Here is a 23,046-nt window from a genome sequence, read left to right as displayed (position 1 = left end):
AACACCTCTCAAAGGAAACTGCACACATACACACCCACCCCCCCTGCACACACACTCACTGTTTGCAGGATTCAAACCCCTACCTAACTATGTTATGATACTAGAAAAAGACGCATTAACACAGCACACTATTTGCTTTACTGGCTGGTTTCTTTTCTCTGTCTGTATTTGTAGGATGGTGACATTATCAGTCTTTCCAAAGAGGAATGTACCTCTTTAAGTGTGTTTTCACAGTCTCCAAAAAAGGAACTTCTTTCAAAGACAATTGCACACATACACACCCCCACACACACTGTTTGCAGGATTCAACCCCCTACCTATGTTATGATACTAGAGAGAGACACATTAACACGGCATGCTATTTACTTTACTGGCTGGTTGCCCTTCTCCTGCTGTATTTCTAGGATGGTGACATCATCAGACTGGACATGGTGATGTGTGTACACTTTGTTTTATGCCATTCCAGGAATGGTCAATGTGGGTCAGCAGGTGTCAACAACTTGAACAAGACCTCAGAATCCTTACCTTGTGTGATCTATCTGTGGACACATTGACATTCCGTCATATGTGAACATATTTATGCACAGCTTCTTGGTTTTGTGGATACTACATGTGTCTGGGATGTTGATAAAGGGCCATTCAAAGTATATGTGACACATGTGTAGATGTATTCATTGATGTATGTTCTGGGTGGCTGCCTTGCAAACAGTCTAGCATGTTTGGGAACCATGATCCGCACATGAACATACCACGGTTGGTAGGGTTGTGTGTATGTCAGCTTCCAATAGCTCTATTTATGACTGCAACCATGATGGACTCCATGACCTTGCAGATCAGACTTCATAGGCATACTGGACTTGACTTCCCATGGTGTGTTGTGCACCAACACTTGTGGGGAGTGCCATATGTAGCTGTGACACATTCAACGGTTCCACATCCTGTGTAGGGGGTGAGGCTCAGCTGACTGTTCAGGTGCATGATCTGTTTGTTCTGTAGTTTGTGCATAACACATATTGGGAATCAATGTATTCCACTTGCTGCCATGCTTTTGGCAGTGGGGGTAGCTGCTCATCTATTCTACATGTGATATCTCCTGGTATGATGATGTGGACTATTGTCAATGGGAGATGGGTATATACATATGGGCCTGTCTGTCATGATGTTGGCATTGTCACTCAGGTAAGGTTGTCCCTGACTCAGGACATATATGGGTGTACATTGCTATTTATGACATGGCTGAAGGAGGTGTCATGATTCAGTCTGGACTCCTTCTCAGCTACCCTTTACAAATCACCAACGAACATGAGCACTAATCCTTGTTATACTCTTTTACATGCTTAACACCCTACTGATCCTTTGTGATCAGGCTACAGAGTATGTCATGATAATATCCTGGCATGTCCAGGGGTCAGTTTCATGTGTACTCTTCAGTCCAGCTGGTGGATATTGTGATATTGACACAATGTCACATCTGCCTCATGTACACAGACAACCCTCTCCTCCTCCCGACAAACTCAGATATATGTGTGAAATGCACCTATATAGACATACAAGGTGCTGAACTCTCTTGACCCATGACTGGCACAGTATATCAGGTGGTGAAGGTAACCACACACACCACATATCAGTCTCACATATCCTCTAGCAACAGCACTCAAACCACATTATCACACACAGATATACTCGGATGCTGTAAATGTACTCTACCTAAGCAGCAGAGACCTCCAAAGCAGACACACACACACCTGCTACCCCACTACAATACCCACATATCACATAGTTCACAATATCAGTGTGCCACACAGTCACTGGCCTTCGGGCTAAACAACACACCTAATACACTTGTAATAAGCGACACTTATTGTCAGACACACTGACGTACCACTCACCAGCCCTAACAAGGGAATAGTCACTTTGGGCTGTCATTTGGGTGCCAGGATCTGCCGCATAACACAGGCATTCAGGTCACTCCAAAGCAAGTACAGGACTGGCACCGTCATTGTCCATGCTGGTGTGTATAACCTCAGACGTTACTCCCTGGACCACATGACATGATACATGGAGGAACACTCTGATCATGTAGCCCAGGCCAGTATGACCCTGACCTTGTCTAGCATCTTACACCCACCAATTATGATGTCACAGTATACGGACACACATATCACATTTAACAGTTGCCTAACAAATTTGTTTAATTCATAGGGGATACAGTGTCTGTCAGCCTATGGTGACATGCTCAACATATCACATAGCTTCACTATGGACAGCTTGCACCTGTCACCCTTGGACTTTGGAATGCTGGCTAAGGCTCTTGCTACCACCATAGTGCCTTTTTTAAGCAGGGCTCAGAAGACAAATCCACCTCCATAGACATTACAGGTTAAATGAAACTAAGGGTAATGCTGCTCAACAACAGTTGTGTTAACCTCATATTGCGGCCACTCAGGACTCTCCTCAGTATGGAGGATAGCGATATCTGTGCACTGACAGACACCTGGTTCAGGCTTGCTTATGCACACCAGCACTACCAGGTTATGTTTCATACCATGCTGTCTGACAACAAGACTTGGAACAGACAACACAACTAGGGGGAGTATCCATATACATCAAAGATACACACACCTCCGGGTTAGTAGCACTGCACAAAGAATCACAGACCATACATATACAACTACCATTGTGCAATACTGCCTTTCAGTTTGTTGCCTGCTACAGAACACACTCCCAAACTCAGGAACCACACTTGGCTTTTGTGGGAACTATGGAGAATATGAAGGTCTCCACAAACACCATTATATTGTTTGACTTCATATACACAAATATTGACTGGGGATACTACTCAATCCCCGACACCCTTACCCAGCCGTCACTACAATTTGTAGACTCATATGCTATGGCACAACCAGTCAGCACAGCCACAAGGGGGAATACATATTGGACCTGATCATCACCAACATGGGGACTCTATGTTCCACACCAGCGATATACCCCTCATTGGTAAGGTCAGACCATGCATGTATCTCACTGGATATACATATACCCTCCACACACCCATCCTGGCTAATCTTGGTGAACTTCTCATGAGCCAACGTCTCACTTCACCGAAGCAAGGTGGTATCCTTCAGAGACCCTGAGACAGTGGCAAATACGGCTCACACTGCTGCATTCTTTACATATACATTCTATGGACACCTAGTGGGCTGCATGGATTGTGCTATCAAAAATAACAACAGGACTCACTACTCCAATGGCAGGGGACCTGTCTGATAGACCCCAGCCATTAATAATCTGTACAACGTCAGGAGGAAGCTACTACATGATAGAGCACAATCCCAGACTGGGAAGGCATCTGTGATCTGTACTAGCAGACAGCTACAATCACTCATGAACTTTTCTAAGGGCCGCTTCTACAAGACAATTGCAACAGACACGTAGGACTATCACATGGTCTTCTTCAGTTATGTCAGGAACCTGGTTGGACACTCACTGATATGCTGTGAGTTACTGCATACTGACTAAACTTACCCTGAACCCACTGGCATTGCCAACATCCTGGCAAACAGGTTCAGTGCAGATGTCTCCCACCCATCCCCCCAAAGGAGCAACTATCCATCCCAACAGAGTATAACCTCCCTGACATCACACAGTAACAGGTGAGTGCTGCCCTCCCCAAAGCGTACATCACAGTATCAATGTGACCAGACGGTGTCCCAGCCTGCATCTTACATGAGCATCATGACAGATGCAACCCTCACATTACATCACTGTTCAATATCAGAGTTACCACAGGATATGTACCCAAGGAATGGCATACAGCAACAGTGGTCCCGCTCCACAGAGTTGGTGCCACAATGGACCACAGACAATATTGCCATATAAGCCTAAGTAGCCTGTTCTGCAAAGCTATGGAGCGTATTGTCATGGGACTCATACACATAGACATCAGGAACCTACAGACACTGTGTCTTACACATTTCAGCGTTGTTGTGGGCAGATCTTGCCTCTTGAACCTGTTTGGTATTCTTTAAATGGCTAACAGATCCATTGACATAGGGACGGCTGTCCACACAGCCTATCTGAACCTTGCAAAACCCTTCAGCACAATAACCCACTGGGCCATTATGCATAGGCTCACCAGTGACGATATGGACACATATCTCACACGATGGATTGATACCTGGATCAGGGATAGCACCCACATGGTCAGAATTGCAGATGCCATGTCTGACTATACACCAGTTACACATGGCATCCCACACAGCTCAGTCCTGGGACCTCTCTTGTTCAGTATATATTTGTCTGATGTACAGGCTACCACAGGGGGAATATGGCTGAACATGTTTGCACTTGACTGCAAACTGGGTGCCATGATCAACTCTCCAGCTGCCACATGCATACTCAAACAGGGTCTCACAGAGATGGATGACTGGTGCCTGAGCCATGGCCTACAGCTAAATGCCATTAGTTGCATAGTCATCCCCTTTGGGAATAACAACATGCCCACACATTACCACATAGGTAGTACTCCATTACATATGGTAGGAGTTGTTAGGGGTTTGGGGACATGACTTGTTCGTACTGTCGTGATTTGACATTCACGTTGCCAAAGTGGTTGGACACACCTTCTATGTGGGCCACCTTATCCCATATGGTTTCACATCTAGATCGAGTGAGGTCATTGTGCCCCTCTACTCATCACATCCATGCTTGGTTACAATGCCACATTTGGGGTGTACCTTACCCGACACCTGCAGCAACTGTACTGGCCACGGAAGTTCCTCACCAAGCAGATCTAGGGACTCACACAGATGCCCTGCACAGTTCAGACACAGTAACTCCAGCTCTACTTAGTTGCTTACCACCTACTCAGATATGATGTGTGCCTGTTGTTTACATATATACCCAACCCAGAATTGCTGGACATGCTCCACCTCAGGATATCTGACTCCCTTGGAGCTACACACTCCAGGGACATATACCTCAGCACAGATGTTAATAGGACATTGTGGAGGGACAGATTCTTATCCCAGAGGCTCCACTCATTCCAGAATGTAATCCCAGTTTCACATAGGCAGAACCAGCCACTAACGACCTACAGGAGACATCTTGATGACTGTATGGGTGATTGTATGTTTACCCCTGGGATATCTTCTGTGTCCCTGCTAGACAGAGGCACACTAGCCTAAACGTACATGGGGTATCTTGTGTGACCTACTATTCACACACACAGTGTAGTAATCTGAGAGGGTTGCGAATGCCAAACACACTCTGGCTAGGCTTGTACATGCCCTAGGGCAGATAGCCTAGTATCAACCTCTGAACCTATGCTAATGTTCAAGATGCACAATGTTTATTGCTGATACTGTTTGCAGGTCTTTATCATCTTTGCTTTACCAGTTTCTATGAACAACTTCGGTATCTGCAGAACATATTTGATTATGACAGGGTTCCACTATATTATAGATGTGTCTGTTGTCATATAACTGTGTGCACAGAGCAGATTGCTGTATAGTGACAGGTTCCTGGGTTAACACATTCAACTGCCAGATATGCGTGGCCCACTGCTGCACTCAGACATGGCCTAAGTGTGTGAGCATGTCCAGTTCTGCCATTCCGTGTTTTGTTGCCTGACATTTGTCTCATTTATTCGTGTGTGAGCATGCCCAGTGTGACCTTTCAGTATGTTGCTATCTGAGGTCCACTACATTTGTTGATGTGTGCGAACATGACCAATATTAACATTTATACTGTGTGTGTTGGAAGTCAGGTTCTGTTCTCACTGCAGGACTCACCTTTGTGTCATAACTCAACAGGGATTATGCTGTGCCTGCAGGGTTTCCATGAAATACTTTGCATAGACACATCAACATTCCTTCATACAGGTTGACCACTGCAATACTGTCATGGTTTAATGGTTCTGTACTTTGGCTGTAGTGCACAGTATCCTGGGTTCGAGGCTCATCACTGCTTTATATTTTCATACTGAGCAGACAAGACTGCATAAGGGCCAGTTAAGCAAATATGAGCATGTTGGCTTTTGTTCAGTTTTGCCCTACTTAGACCAGGCTTGTCCGACATTGCTCAATATTCACAAACATTGCTGGACGTTGCCCAATATTACTGAACATTGCCCACAGTTGTGCTAGTTGGTGTGTGCGATTTTGTTTGCATATACTACATGGTGGTAAATGCTGTTTAGCACTGCTTTATATTGCTTAACACATGGCAATCATGCCTTAGGTGGTGCTGCAAGGCTGCCTATGTCGGATGCACATACTACACTCCCTGTACATGTTTGAAAGCAGGTAGTGTCAACTTAGGCATCACTTTTACTATATGTGCAAGTCGGAGAGAGGTATCATTTCCAGAGTTCCTACTGAGCCAGTGTATATGCTATGCGTTGTCTCTTTGCCAAGGCCAAAGCATACTGGGCACACCTCCTTCTGCCTACTGGGGCAGGCTCAGGTTGTTCCTCCTCTGAGCCACGCTCTGCCTGTGATGGCCTTGGCAATGGTGGGGGGCTGTTTGGCCCAGGCCTATGCTGGTCCTGCTGCAGCTGTTTTCGCAGGATCATATTATGTAGCATAGCACATACCATGACAATTTGGGTACATGTAGTTGGTGAGTACTGCAAGGCTCCACCAGATGTGTCCCGGCACCGGAACCGTGACTTGAGCAGCCCAAACACATGCTCTATTACATTACATGTTTGTGCGTGTGCCTCATTATGGCGTTCCTGTTCAGGTGTGTGTGCATTTCTGATGGGTGTCATCAGCCACGGCTCCAGTGCAGAGCCAGCATCCCCCACTAGGTGACCATGTGGGATGTCCCTGTTGGCAAATGTCTGGTACAGCTGCGTCAGATGCCAGATATGGGAATCATGGTAGCTTCGAGGGCATCCTGCACACACATTCAGTATTATGTCCTGGGCATCACACATGACCTGGCAGTTGATGGAGGGGAAGCCCTTGCGGTTGAAGTAAACCCTACCCCACTTGCCGGCTGGTGCTTTGATGCATCTATTGCACCCACTACATCAGGGTATTCCACTATTTGCTGGAAGAGACGCATATTGCTGGCCAATACCTCACAGGAATTGGGGAAATATACATGATCACTGACATATGCTGACATGGCATCCAGGAACTGGTGTAGTACCCTGGATGCTGATACCTGTGATATCCCCATCATATCACCAGTTGGTCTCTGGAAGGTACCTGTTGCTAATATTCTTAGGCCAACACATACCTAGGTTTCCACTGGCATGGGTTCCCCTCTGTTGGTTCTGTGTGTGAGGCATGGCCTGCACAGCTCAACAATTTGCTGCAGGACATCTCTGTCCACTCTATAGCACTATCTCCAGCTCATGTAGTCCCTGGTAGGTTACCCTGGGCCTGTACACTCTTCTCCATCTCCTCACTGTGTGTTGTCCAGCAGCATTTCCATTATCACCACCCTCAGCATGTTGCATATGTCGCCTTATAACAGCAATGGCAGCCCCTAACATTTCTTTGTCTCAGTAAAGCTTTTTCAGTTTTCACTTCTATTAGCTTACTGCAGTGTCTGTTGTGAGAAACATAATGGACTGCTGTTTGCAGAGTTTTAAGTGCTAGGCTGGGCTGGGCTAGTGTACTGCCTGTGTAATTGCCTGATTCTGATTGTTTTCACCTGCTAGCTCTGCTAGTACTCCCTGGTAGCTTCCTACTATTTGTTGTGCTTCCTTTTTCCTTTCTCTTTCCTCGGGGGGGGGGGCGCCGTGCACACAAGTGCAAACATGCGCACAGCAGCTAACACGCGCACACACATGCTTACATGGACTAAAACTTGCTTATTCGGGTTAAAACGCATGCACACCAGTGCAAACACGCTTACAACTCTTTAAACAGCCTTATACATGCTTACTCCAGCTTACACACGCGCACTCACTCTTACACGCACGCCCTCTGTTTTACTCGGGTTTACAGGCGTGCACACATGCGCATACCCGCTCAACAAGAAACGTTGGTGTTATCCACGGCATACACCTTCCATTTCTTGCCTTTCCCTAGCCTACCTGTTGACACACCTCTTTCCATGATGTGTGAATGACAGCTGACACATGCCACTCTGCTCCAATAAGCTTCACTTCTTTCATACATACCCCCTCGTGATGTCACCTATCTTGTACTCTGTTACTCCCCATATCCTACTCCTACACTCCACTGACTGTGCTCATTTGCTATGTAAACTTGCGATTCACTATCCTAACACTCATTTACATAGGATTGCCTACTAATGCTTGGTTACATGTCTTATACTGAGCTTCCCCCCTTAGCAACCTCTACTCTGTGGCCATGTTGTCTTCAGCCTGCCATTCCCTTGCATTGTGCATTAACAATTTCAATAAAATCCACATTTGTGGGTTTTAATTTTTAGTATTCTGGGTTTTAGAGCACACCCCGTTTGCGTGGTGCTGTGCTACGCTTACACATCAGAAATTGGCGAAAAAAAATAAAATATTATTATTTTCATATTGCATCAGGAAACATTTCACATGGCCGTATATTTGGCCATTGGCATGCTTCCTGCACTGGATGCAACCTTTATTTGGAGCTATCACTGCTCCGTATTGCTATTTGCAGAATGGTACTCAGTTGTCAACTGAGTACATTTCTGCAAATAACACTGCTTTTACTCAGACAGGTTCGGGTTTCCTGAATCGCAAATCTACCTCATTTGCATGCTTTTCACCTGCAATTGAGGTAATTTGCATATCCCAGCCCTGTCCATGTAAGAGCCGTTTTAGGAGCTCTCTTACACACCCCTACAGGCTGTTCCTGGATCGCTCATCGGACATGATGGCTGCATGGAGTCTTACTCTACTCTGACTCTCTGCAAGCCTTCGTGAATCCGGCCCAATGACATTTTATGTTCTTTCATAATATGTCTGTCTTCTTTAGCTATTAAAATATTGCCCAAAATCTATTTTTATTAGATTATGTACCATGCAGTAAAGGTCACCATTTGTTAAAGTTTATTTGCTTGATAAATAAAAAAAAATAGTAAGCATTTTTTCCTCTTCACTGACTCCACTCAGTGGCTTCTCTTCCTTCACCCTGTTGGCCATTTGTTCCATTGGAGTGACAGCCAGGTATCTCTCAGACTATGTGAGAATCGTATGACCCTTTCATTCCTGCGTATGGAAACCTAATTAGCCGATTCATTACATTTCTGTTGAGAGTCAGTTAGTAGAGAGCAGGCCAGCTTTAGTTCGATTATCACTCCCTTCCCATGAATGATTATTTAGTCAGCCAGAAGTAGGATGTGCCACTGACATCAGAACTCTGCTGTCCCTCACATTTGCAAAGGATTTAAGCCAGCTGACAATTTCCTCACACTTATGGGAAGGCACCTCAACAGGAAAACTGTGCCTTCCGTATGTGGCCCTAAACACATGTGATCTTGTCTTCCCTCCCCCTTGAGAAAGGTAAGCAGACACAGCTCATCCATACCACTCTCTCCCCCTGGCAGTCCATCAGGTGCCTGAGCTGCTAATCATAGTCAGGTTATCTGGATTGTTCTCAGGGTTCAATCTCTGTGCTACCAGAGGTGACCAGGAAGGAGCCATCTTAAATGGAAACTGAACTTGTGGCTTACAACTCTTTAAAGATACTGGTATTGAGAGCAGTTTCTAACCAGGAGTTGTCTGAACCCATAAATTGTTTCTATCCACTTCAGTCTTACATCTAAAATTATCTAGATCTTACTTTATGCAGACACTTTTGATACTCTACTAGTAAATGATAGAAGTTTCAGATACAAGAGCTCTTACAATATTTTTCCATCTTTTCTTGATATATTTATTTATTTATTGTTTATATTAGTCAGCATTACATTTTAGATATATGTGTTAATTTTGCTCTCCACTCTTCCTTTGTCAATTATTCAGTTCTGCTTACTATTTGGATAAACATGTCCATACTTTTTTAAGCACAATGTCATTTTTCAAAAAAATAAATTTCAGAACATCACCTTAAAATAACAAAATAGCAGATAACATACAGTAAGATAATAGTACAGTGCAGGCTGTCCATAAAGTCTCCAGTAAATATCTAAGGAAGGAGAGTGGAGGACATTATACTTTTAAATCTGTAGTAGTTCAATGTAGTAGAATAAAATCAGGTAAATCGTGTTTAATCAGATAGTTTTATTCAAATACTATTTTCAACAAAGTCACTTTGGTTAAGACTATTAGAACAAAAGGCAATGCACTGAAAGTTTTCTATATGGGGCAAATACCCCCATAACCTCTGTACAAGGGGCTATGCCCCAATACAGTCTTAACTAATATGTCTAATGCTGATGTGACAGATCTCAAGATAAACTATAAAATCTTCAGCAAATGATCTGTTCATCCTGTCAGTCTTCACCAAACAGGCTTCACTGAATCAATGCTTAGCTAACTGAATACTGTTGGTTTTAATCAGAAGTTAGAACAAAATTAGTACTGAACTAAAAAAAAAGATGGCATGTAGTAATATCATATGTAAGAGATGTAATGATGCTTAAAAAATTTGCATAATTAAAACCAAACACATAATTCAAAACGTATACTTCCTTAACTTCTGTTGTATTGTAATTTACATGATGTTGTATGTTAGTACTGCTACGTATTAGGCAAGGCAATCTAATGTTTATATATTAATGTGTTATATCAGCATTAGAGACACAATAAAGACTTTAGAAAATCAAATATATAAACATACATTGTTACAGACTATAGTTAATAGGTATCTTAATATTTTGTAATACAATCTAAACTATTTTATGACAACCTTTTATTTTTCTTGTTGTTTTGTAGCCAAGGTGTGTTGTTGGAGTGAGTGGAGCCCACTTCTGGGTAATGAGCACCAGGACAGGACACCTTTATGCATTTCTGACTGAGTAAGTTTTGATACTGCTGCAAATAATTTGCTTATAGTGTCATGTTTAATTATTAATGATGTGTATTTAGTGTCAATGTGACCTCTTCGGTTCATGTAAGTTCATAGGAATAAAAGTATTAAAATCAACAGTCTGACTGATGTCCAGTTGACAAAAGGTACATATTTACCTTATAGCCAATAATAATACTGCAGGGAAAGACAAATGGAGAGAAGAGAAGTATATTCATGGTGAAACTGGACACATGACATGTGGGCAAGGCAAAATATATATGGAAAAAGTAACACAGAAGCTGTGGACAGATAATACAGGACTGTGGTACCCTTGTGTAGTCAAATATTCAAATATTTCAGTTCATGAGCACATATAGCTTTCTTTAAAGCTTTTTTTTTACTTGCCTAACTTCTCCCACTGATTTTCCTTTAAAGTTATTGACAAGACTGTGGAATGATGGAGTATCAAGTCTGCATCATTGTGACACTGTACATGAATGTGGGACTGCTACCAAAACTTGCACATCTACAGAACAAACTTGTTGTAAAAAATAATAGAACTAAACCAGTCAACAAAGTATAAATAGACATAAATAAATGAATTTAAATAAAACAATCATGTATATAACCATTAAAATGCTAAACATTGAAGACACAAGACAAAGTCAACAAGTGTCATGTCTGCCTTAATCACTTGACATGCACTCCATTTCTGAAGTGGCATCATATTTCTCCATTCAACTGGCTTCTATTAGGAGTATCTTGATAAGCTACTTTAACAAGAAGCCTGGGCTTGAGTGGTGATTCAAATAAGGCAAATCTACTGTGAAACAATGGCCTTTCAAAGAAATCTATTATTCATGGCATATGCATCAGCACAACAATTTTAAACCTTCGGTTTCAATAATTTCATAATGCTACAAACAAATCTAAACTGTTTTCTGAAGTCTCTTAATAAAATTATTAATATGTCCATTATTAATAACAGGGGCTACTGCCCACTACTCATTAAAATTCCAAACATTCTCCATTCTAAACCCTTTATTAGTAACAGTGACTTTTATGACAGTTTAATGATTATTCATTAATTAGCTGCTCAAACTCTATTTGGTTAAGGAAAAAAGTCAAATAACCTTTATTTAAAGTTTCTAAAACTTTGGTTTAAGGTTAATGGAAAGTGCAGTTGTCTCAACTTACAAAGGAACAAAAGGAGTTCTGCTCACCGTTGCGATTTTGAAAATTCATTTAAGCCATTTCTTATATGTTTTCTTATCTGATCAAGATTTGAAGAGCTGCTTTTGGAAACACCTCATGTTATACAGCTACTGCTTGACTATGGCATTACTTTATACTGCAGCTAATCTATTTTCATTTACCATAAACCATTATTAATCATCCTATTTTAACAAGTTCATATTAACATTTCAAAAAATAATTCTGCCAACAGGCTCATTTTAGTAAACTTTTATTAAATGCTCATGAATCAGGAGCAATAAAACAATAAAAAGAATAGAAATGAAGAAAAATAGCCAGCTGTAGAGTTAGAACTGCCATTATCGCTGTGGCAAGAGATGTACAGAAACCTCAATATAAAGGTGAATGATGGCATTGTAAAATAATGAACTATTAAATTGAAAGAAAGATTGAAAGGCCTTCAGACTTTATCCAGCCTTATACAGTTAGGGTATGGCCAATTCCACCCAAAAATAATGTAGTAAACAGTTAAAAGAAGCAAAGCGTCCTTTGAGGTAAGAAATTTACATCAAGAGAGATGACAATAGTAATGTCTTTTTACAACTGAATCTGAAAAAATGATAGGAAGAAACAGAATGGAGCATGACAGAGGAAAATTATATAATTGTAATGGATCCATCAGATACAACTAACAAACTAACATATAGATCTCGAGAAACGTCCATGCAACAGAGGGGTAAACTTCATTCATTCTTCTTCTCTGTAGAAACATTCTACCAGAAATTGTATCAGAAATGGTCACCCTCGCCCTCAGTAAGGTTAGATCATGGGGGACCAGATAAGATACCAGGGAATATAATTTGTCCAATTAGAAAAAACGTAGTATAAGCCCTGATGCAATTTTTTAAAATACATATTTAAAAAAAACTGGTTATATCCCTGTTCTTCAGAAGAGATGTTAAACCTAGGTTCCATCTGCTTGAATTGGTGGTAGCTCAAGGTGGATGTAAAAGTTCCCATGGCACCTAGCAAAAATCATAGGGGTACTTTATTTTTGTTTATAGAGGAAAAAGATCTAGTACACAAACATCAAAAAAGTAAAAAAAAACTTCAGATAACAGATAAACTACTTTAAGCTGCATTCTCCCACCTTTTTTAATAACAATTGTTTTCAGTTTAAATATTAAAGAGCAGTCCAAAGTTTGTTATATAAGTTCATAAAATCATATTTAAGTAGTATGCTAGCTGCACTTGTGAGCCATTTTTAGCCTAATTAGTTTCTCTTTTGTGCTTGAATTAACCTATCTAATTTGATTAGAGATTAGCCTTACTCAGCCCATGGTCAATAATTATATATTACCCTTAATGAGGATAACTGGGATCATACCATAGCTAATTTTTGGAACTCTTGCATGAAATAAAGCATTTAGGAGCTACCTCTGTCCATTATTAGTACAGGGGGCAGTCCTGGGGTACATTTTACATAGATCCAAGTTGCACTTGAATACGAACAGGAATGAACTTTGTTTTATGTAGATGGGAAGTCTGTTCCAGAGTAGCAGTATCCTCTGTGAGGTATATCAGTCCCTCCAAACCATTCTGTTCATGTTACAGAACAGGTTTGGATCTCTAGACTAAGTATTTCTGATGTAATTTGAGTATCAGAGGTGCTGTAAATCCATCATTTTTGGGTTTGAGGATGCCTTGTATGCCAGACACAGGTTACCACTTAGCAGTCTGTAGAATACAGAGTGTAGTGGTAGTATTGTATTATATATAAAAGTTTATCACATCTGGCAAGACAAAGCATCCAGAAAACAGACAATAATTATATTATATTCTTCCTTCTGTTGTTCACAGACATTAGGACATTTACCATTCATTAATATTTCTAAGGAGGCAGTCTGAGGTTTAGTCAATGAAAAAGTAGTTATAACAGGATTCCATAATCATTGTATCCTTTCACAAGAAATACAACCATGTTCCATGGTTTCTTCACAATGACATAAATGACAGTCTCTGTTCTTTAATTTTGTATTTCATCAATCCTTTAACTGCTAGTTTCCTAGCATCAGACTCTATAAGTCCTGCATTTCATATATCCTACCAAATCTAAGCTGCCAATCCATGATTGTACACAAAACAGTGGTAGTGTGAGCAGCCCATGGACTAATATAATAAAAAGCATCCATTCTGAACTCATATCACAATTTTCTATGTGGTAAAACAGTGTGGAAAGGGATCTTCCATGCAAGACATTTTGAATGATATTGTTTAGCAATATAGTTTCCTGCAATTTTACATTTTTATTAAGTTAGAATCCAGAACAGGAATAAATTGCATCCATAATATCCTCCCTGTTGTATCAGTATCTTCAGAAGAGACATTCTATAATACCCAATAGAAATGTGCAAAGAAGCGAGAACCACAACAGGGTTATACATACCTAATCCATCATCAGTTGGTTTGCAATACATTATAACCCTTTTTTGTGGGATTCAGTCCATCTATCCATACAAATACTTTTAAAAATGTTGTAGCTGTTTTTCTCTTTCTTTAGGGAAGGGATATACATTACTCACATAGCCAAGTTTATTAAGAATAATAAAATGTAACAAGTATACTTCTGGTAGGACAAGAAAAGTGCTTTCCAACTATTAACAATACTGTTGACCATGTTTAGTTACACATCCAACTGTTGTATGTAGGTAGTCTCATTTCCATATAATATACCTAATATTTGTATGCTATCTGTGAGAAAGGAGATGTTAGGAGAAAAAAAAACCTTTACGTTTCACAATACTAAGGAACAATCCTGCACAATAAAAGGTGCACTCTAAAACTTAATATTAGCAATAATGTTTAAATCATTAGCACAAGAAATAAATGATGGTAAAGGTACTTATTATATTCACTGAAGAGCTTAAACACTGACCAGAACACTCAGTAAGAACATTCATAATTAAACAAAATAACAAGCCACTGAGGGGGAACCTTGTTTGACATATTTTTTTTTGTCTCAAATGTCTGTCAACTAATGATTTGACCCAGGAATTGTTAAATGCTTTGCTAGACAGATATAATAGAGTTACGGATATTATATTCATTTAAAAGTCCCATAAACTAGAATACGCTACTGTGTTAGAAGCTTTTGATATGTCACAGGATAGTAAAAGTCCATTGTTGTGCTGAATACTAGAAATTATTTCTCATAACAATACTAAGATATTTTCAATAGTCCTTCCACTTATTCCAAAAATCCCTGTATGAAACAATTTCACAATCATTTTGGTTAATTATTTGTAAAGTATTTTGCAGATAATTTTGAAATCAATATAAATATGTGTCAATGGTCTCCAATTAATTAATAATATTCTATCTCCTTTTTTATAAATATATCTCAAAATACCTTCACATATAGTAGAGTCATTAATCCCAAACTCTAAACATTCATTAAGGACTTCTAAAGTTTTTCATTTTTTTTTTAAATGATAACATTGAAATATAGTAAGAAAAGGGTATACCATCTAGTCGAGGAGAGAAGTCAACAGTAACTTTCCATAGCACACTGAATTCTTCTAAGACTATAGGTTTGATGGGTCTATATTAGATTAGCGAATGCTTAAAAAAGAATGCTGATTGATCGAACTTATGTAAGCGAATGTTTAAACTATTGAAGCAACAGAAACCCGAATTGTTTCCTAGGGAAAGAATTTGGTTGTCCGTTTCTGTTGCTTCGGTATTTTCAGTGCTGTGGTGGAAAGTTACGGGTCAGATTCAGGTAAGTGTGCGATTGTGTGGATGTGAGTGTTAGGGCGGGTTAGGTGAGTTAGGGTTAGGGCACGGGTTAGGTATGTGTGCGATTGTGTGGATGTGAGGGTTAGGGTGGGTTAGGTGAGTTAGGGTTAGGGAGCAGGTGAGGTGAGTGTGCGATAGTGAGAGATCTTAGGGTTAGGGTTTGGGTTAAGGTAAGTGGATAGTTAGTGGTGTGTGTATAGTTTAGTGTAGAGATAGGTGTCAGATTTTAGGTGTATGTTTGTGGATTGCTGTTTGTTTGGTGTGCTTGTGTTGTGTGTATGTGTTTTGGATCAGCGATTTTTTTTTCCCTAGGAAAAAAATCACTGTTCTGACAGTTCGAGATTGTAAGCTTTTTGTTTACATAAGTTTGATCAATCAGCATTCACTTTTTTAAGCCTTTGCTGATCTAATATAGACCCAGGTTTGATTAGGATAATATCATAAAGTTGGCGGGGACCATACCCACTTCAAGGTTGGGTATTCTTCATTTATTTTGACTATATGCTGCTCTACAAAAGAAAGAATGTCTTCCTGTGTCTGAATATGTGTATAAGGCACTGTAGTCATCCACTAGGCAAGTATCTTAATATTTTACTCAAAATGAGGATACCTGTGCTTTTGGTCACCCAACAATATATTTGTGTGATAGTTTTCAGGTATCTTTCTAAAGAATTAATGAAGAAAGTGTTGTTATGATGCAAGGAATGTGTATAATTTTTAGCCATCTTAATATATTCCTTTTTCTTTTCTGTCCACAAATCTGTTTTCATAAGACAATACAGTTTCTTGTATTTAGGTTTGTTAATAAGTCTCCATTCAGTTCAAGTGATGCAATAGTTAGTGTACAGTGCTGATGCCACAGTCTTATATTTTCCAATTTCAATAAAGTTGTGCCTAACAAACATCCAGTAAGCTTTTAACTCCTTTATCCACATTTTATACAATTTATTCTTAGATAAAGAAAGCATCAAGCCTGCATTATCTGATATCGAAAATTTAGTTTTCTGGAAATCTTGCAAAATGAATGGAAAGGACTATGCAAAATAGTCTATTTCTATGGCCAATGGCCCTCTAGTATAAGTAGGTCCTAAATTAGGGTTCATTATTAATTGACTACATAAAAGGACATCTCTGAAGATTGTAATGTCCTTGGTAATCATTCTTCATTTCAATTTTCTGATGTGGCAATTTAAATCACCTACTAAAACAATATTCATAGAAACAGATACATATGGCTTTAACATAAGAAAAAAATGTTGATAATTTTTCAAATTAGTAGGTGAATATACAGTAATAAAACAGATGAGGCCAAAATTGCCTGTGAAATCACATATAAGAAGTTTGCTAGGAATACAAATAACTGAATATATCAACAGTAAACCATTTTTTATAGTATAGCAATACCACTGCATAAATCTTGGCCAAAGGCTCAAATAATTTTATGATCCCACAATACATTTGCCTGATATTGTTGGCTAACAGTCAACAAATAAACATCCAAAAGATCACAAATATGTGCATGAATAGTCTTAAAACTTTCCAGTATGACTAAATGTCTTTTTTCATGAATAATACTGTTAACATTAAGGAAACATATATTTGTTAGCCCTTCCTCTTTTTTGCAGACTGTTTATTATCCTTCTTCAATTTTCTTTGCTTGACCTTTTTGCCAATAGTAGTGGAAGCCTCTATAATATTGCCATTAAGTTTATTTTCTATAGCAGCCATATCTGCCTGGCCACTTGTATCATCATCATCTGTAACATTAGTACTGTGTGTGATGCATTCACCTATGTCTTTTTCTTCACTTGCAACACTTTGCACATCTGCTTTAAACTCTGATATTTCTGCAGCACTTAATGGAATTGTAACACTGACCAGTAAAGATTATTGCTCTTTGAACAATTTAATTTGAGAGTGGTCAAAACAAAAATGCCCGGCACTCTTGCATTTTCTAAAGAATACTTCACAGTTATGAAAAGTATGATCAAACTCCCTACACTGAGCACATTTTGTTTTAGGACACATTTGTATTAAATGTTCATAATAGCCACAATGAAAACAAATGTTTGGTTGTCCCTTATAATACACAAAGGCCTTGTAACCAGAAATATTAAGCACAATAGGAATGTGCACAAACTGTGTTGCAGACATTTCCAAAGCAACTATTTATGTCTTTATTCTCAAATTTTATACCTAACTCAGAAATTTCATTGATTGTAAACTATATACCTCAATCTTTACTACATCACCCAAACTTTTACTTTTCTGATTATTTAAAGTTATTCCTATCATCTCTAGATACTCATTTGCATAAATTACTTCTTTTATCCAAGGTTTGTTTATGTAATTGTTATGATATCTGTATATATTAATGGAACTGGAATTCTTAACCTTCAGGTGTTATATACCCCACCTCCTTCATTTTGTAAGTTATTTCACATACTATCAAATTCATAACTAATGCAGAGAGTGTACAGCTCATTGGACAGCCCTATCTTACACCACTCTTTTTATCTACCTGTTGGCTTAACCTGCCATTTAGAAGTATTTTTATTTTATTATTACTATACTTTGACATGCATAATTTTATAAATTTCTGACATATTATATTCCTTCATTATTACTCAAAAGATTTCATGTCCAATTGTGTCAAATTCCTTTTTAAGATCTCCTATCATGATTTTTGCTTTTTCTTTTCTGTTCATAATGTCAAGAAAAACAAACACTGGAGCAAACACAGCATTAAAATCCACAAATATTGAATTAGAAATAGAAGGTTAGTGCTTTCATGCCCATATGCTAGGCACTTCAGACAAAATACAAAAAAAAAAACACACACTCTATATATATATATATATATATATATAATATGTAATCAATTATTCAATGAAGCAATTTACTTTCCCTAAGCAAAGGCCTTAAGGGAACATACCCATTTAACCCAGGGCAATTATGTGCTTGCAAAAGCAGTATCCATTTAGTCTCTGCTTTCTCTAGAGTATTATTCAAATTACCTCCTCTAATATCACCATTAAAACATTATAAAACTAAGAAACTAAAAGAATGATCAACATTATCATGAACATGTTTGAATAAGGCACTTTTGGGATCTCTATGTCTAATATAGCCCAAGTGTTCAAGTAAACACTCTCTCAAAGTTCTACTAGTTTTTCCCGCATAGAAACTGATACATTTATTACATGAAACAAGGTAAACCACATTTCTGGTGGAGCAATCTGCATAGAATCTGGGCTTAAATACAAAACTAGTAACAGGATGATGACATGCTGCACATTTCCTGCAAGCAAAAGTACCTTTCCTTTAAGACAGAGGTGTAACATCTTTCCTCCTACCATAGCAAAGCTGTCTTTTTAAAGACATACCATTCCCTAAAGCAAAAATGAGGTGAAGTGCCTACTATACCTGATATGGAATGATCAGAGGTAAGTATAGGCCAGTTTTTAGGAATCCCATCACATATCTTATTTACATCACTAGTGAATGAGATAACAGGTCTGACAAAATTCACTTCCTTCTTCTTCTTCTTTCTTCTATTGCAAGTGTCTTGTCAATCTGAAAAATATCGTTTAGCTGAAGTATATCTATTACACCTCACTACATCTTCAGCTACCCCAAGCTCTTTATGAGAATAACCACGCCATATTAAATCATGCTCTAAAATCCCAAGTGCCTGCTGGAATCTATCTTCACTAGTATGTAACCTAGGGATTCACTTCATAATCTTGAACTACTGAAATATCGAATTTCATTATCATGAAACTATGAAGTCAAATTCCCTAAACACTGAACATACACAAACCTGACACCTAAAACCGCAAATCTACAAATTCTCATAAAACACATATCACACACTACAAAACACATACATACATGAACGTACATATCTCCCAACACTTCCCTACAAGAAACATAACACACATGCACACAACCAAACACATACACACACCTACCCTTAGTATATGCAGGGGGACAAGCCCCCCAGTGCCCCACACCCCCCCTACTTATATATACTAACTCTGAGGTCGCACAACACTCCATAAGACACACAACCCAGCATTGCACATTCCACACACACTCCCGCACAAACACACATCACATACACACAAACACCAGCACTCGCAACACTAACACATTCACACTGCACAACACCTACGCTAACCCACACCTCAAACATCCCAATGCACTAAAACACCCAAAACTCCATAAAAGTACACTTACCTAATGCACTATCCATACTGCAGGTTCGACATTCTCCATTCGACATTTCCGGCTTCGCTGTTTCCATCCATTCAACTTTACAGGCTTGGAATTCTAAAATTCAATATTTTAGCATTTTGAGCATGTAAAGTGAACCCAATGTAGACATTCTATGTGCTTGATTCAGAGCAATATTTTTAAAAACATAACCAGGGTGTATGTTATTACGATGTAGAAGTATATTCCTTCTACATGATTTCCTATATAAAGAAGTATGTAAACTTCCTTCTCTATCCTTATATAGATGTACATCAAGGAAATCTATATATTGATCATGTGCATTCATAGTGAACCTTAAAAATTCAGTAGTAGATTTGAGGTAGGTAATAAAAGCTTGCAACACAGATATATTACCATCCCATAAAAGAAAACCATCATCCACAAATCTCCTAAAAAATCTCCTAAAAAATCTAAGGTGTTTCTAAGGTGTTTCAAAAAAAGGATGTGAATTTAGGATATTTTCAAATTCCCATTGTGCCATGACAAGGTTGGCATAGCTATTGGCACATGAAGTGCCCATAGCCACATCAACCTTTTGCAAGTAAATATGTTCTTTAAACATGAAAACACTGTCTCTAAAATAATATCTAAAAGTGTACAAATCACAAAGATCAAGTCTTTAGAAAAAAATCACTATACTTGTGAAAAATAATCTAATTGCTTCTACCCCTTCCATATTGGGTATCACCATAAATAAAGTATTAACATCAAGTGTAACAAACAATAAATTGGATGCGTCATGAGTAGAACTAAATTCAAACAATTCTTCTAAAAAATGTTGAGTAGCTCTCAAAATAGTGTGAACATTATTAACAACCTGTCTTAATTTATGTTCTACAAAAATAGACAAAGGCTCAGTAAGCTAACCAGTGCCAGATACAAGAGATCTTATGGGGGGGGTCTAAAAGACATTTATGACTCTTAGGCAATCCGTGAATTATGGGTGTGACAGGGTGTTATACAGAAAAATATTCATATAATTCAATGTCAATTAGTCGATTCATTAGCAAATCATAAAGCTCATTTCATACATGTTGTACCAACCTAGTGAAAGAACCAGCATGTAACTCAACATACACATTACAGTCAGACATTTCATACATTTGTGTTTCATATACAGCATTATCAAAAATCTCTATCCCACCTCCTTTGTCAGCAGGACATATTTGAATGTCATTATTTTCCTTTAATGAGGCCAAAGCTTTGACTTCTGCTCATGTTGAATTAACAAATGTTCCTTTATTCTGTGTCATCTCTGGCCCGAGTAGATCTTTTTCAAATTGGTTAATAAACAGCTCAACAGATGCAGCTGTAGGTGGACAGAAGACATTAGGCTTTTTATAATGCATAACATGAGTGTTATTAACCAGAAAAATAGTTCTAAACATGACATTCCTTGCAAATAGTCTAAGCTGTAAAATAGTCTCAGTTATATTCACTTTATAGGTTCATAGGTTCATAGGTTCATACTAGGCTATCTGACCTGGGGCAATTATAAGCCTAGCCCGTTTCTGTATGGCTTACGCCACCCCTTGATTTGAGTATACTGTGCCCTTTTTAAGGTTTAGTTTACTGTGCCTCTGTCTAATAGTGATGCAGGAGTAATCCCTGGGACAAACCTTTGATCCCCCATCCACCTATCGAGATTCTTCTTGAAGAGATTCATTGAGGTGCTCTGCCTCACATGAACTGGAATTCTATTCCAGAGCGAAGAGAGCCTCTGGGTTATGAACCTGTCCCTCCAGCAAGTTCTATTTATTTCTGTGCTGAGGTTCAAGTCTCTCGAGCATGTGGCTCTAAGGGATTTAGATTTACTGATGTGGAGCATGTCCATTGATTCTGGATTTGACATAACTTTGTATGTCAGGCATAGATCACCTTGAAGTAGGCAGTATGCAACTGAGTAGAGCTGGAGTTTTTTTAACTGAGCAGCATATGGCATCTGTTTGAGACCCTTGATCCTCTTGGTGAGATACTTTTGGGGTCTTATTAATTGCTGCAGGTGTCGGGTAAGGTACATCCCAAAAGGGGCATTGTATTCTATGATGGGCCTGATGAGGGATGAATAAAGGGGCATGATTACCTCTCTTGATCTAGATGTGAAACCCTTCATGATGAGGTGGGCTATGTAGAAGGTCTTTCTAACCACTTTGGCAATGTGGTTTTCAAAGGAGAGATTGCTATCAACTTGTGTCCCCAGGTCCCTAATAACTTTCTCTGTACTTTATGGGTTTCCGCCTATGTGGCAATTTGTGGGCACATTGTTTTTGCCAAAGGGTATGACTATACATTTTTTGGCATTTAGCTTTAAACCATGGCACTGGCACCAGTTATCTGTCTCTGTGAGACCTGTTTGAAGGATGTTTTGTGTCAGCTGGAGAGTCGATTATGGCACCCAGTTTGCAGTCGTCTGCAAACTTGGTGAGCCATAGTCCTCCCATGTTTGCCTGTACCTCGGAAAAGTATATACCGAACAAGAGTTGTCCCAGGACAGAACCCTGTGGGACACCACTTGTGACCGGTTTCGAGTCTGACATGGCTCCAGCAACTCTCACTCTGTGGGTTCTGTCTTTGAGCCAGTTTGCGACCCATCTTGTGACATAGGGGTTTATATTTAAGCTGGATAGCTTATCTATGATGCCCGAGTGGGGTATTGTGTCAAATGCCTTTGCAAGGTCCAGATAGGCTGTGTGGACTACCTTCCCTTCATCTATGGCTTTGGTGACTGTTTTGAAGAAGTCAACCAGGTTCAAAAGGCAGGATCTGGTGGGGAGCATAGAGTCCCCATGTTGGTAATGATCAGGTCTAGTATGTTGTCCCCTCTTGTGGGAGTGGTGACTAGTTGTTCCATAGCATT

The 23,046-nt window shown here is 39.2% G+C and overlaps 1 protein-coding gene across 1 annotated transcript in view; it reads left to right on the top strand.

Moving 5' to 3' along the window:
* The window catches only part of LOC122814944 (bile acid-CoA:amino acid N-acyltransferase-like), a 553,345-nt gene that overhangs the window by 499,849 nt on the left and 30,450 nt on the right, over nucleotides 1-23,046 (top strand). The window contains exons 9-10 of the mRNA XM_044087204.1: nucleotides 10,841-10,923; nucleotides 12,877-12,928. Coding sequence (XP_043943139.1) covers nucleotides 10,841-10,923; nucleotides 12,877-12,928 — 135 coding nt within the window. The remainder of the gene's footprint in view (nucleotides 1-10,840; nucleotides 10,924-12,876; nucleotides 12,929-23,046) is intronic.

The sequence above is a fragment of the Protopterus annectens genome, chromosome 11.part0 (genome assembly GCF_019279795.1).
Source record: "Protopterus annectens isolate FY-2018-M chromosome 11.part0, PAN1.0, whole genome shotgun sequence".
NCBI classification, from domain to species: Eukaryota; Metazoa; Chordata; order Ceratodontiformes; family Protopteridae; genus Protopterus; species Protopterus annectens.
This window is presented reverse-complemented; position numbering and strand designations above follow the sequence as displayed.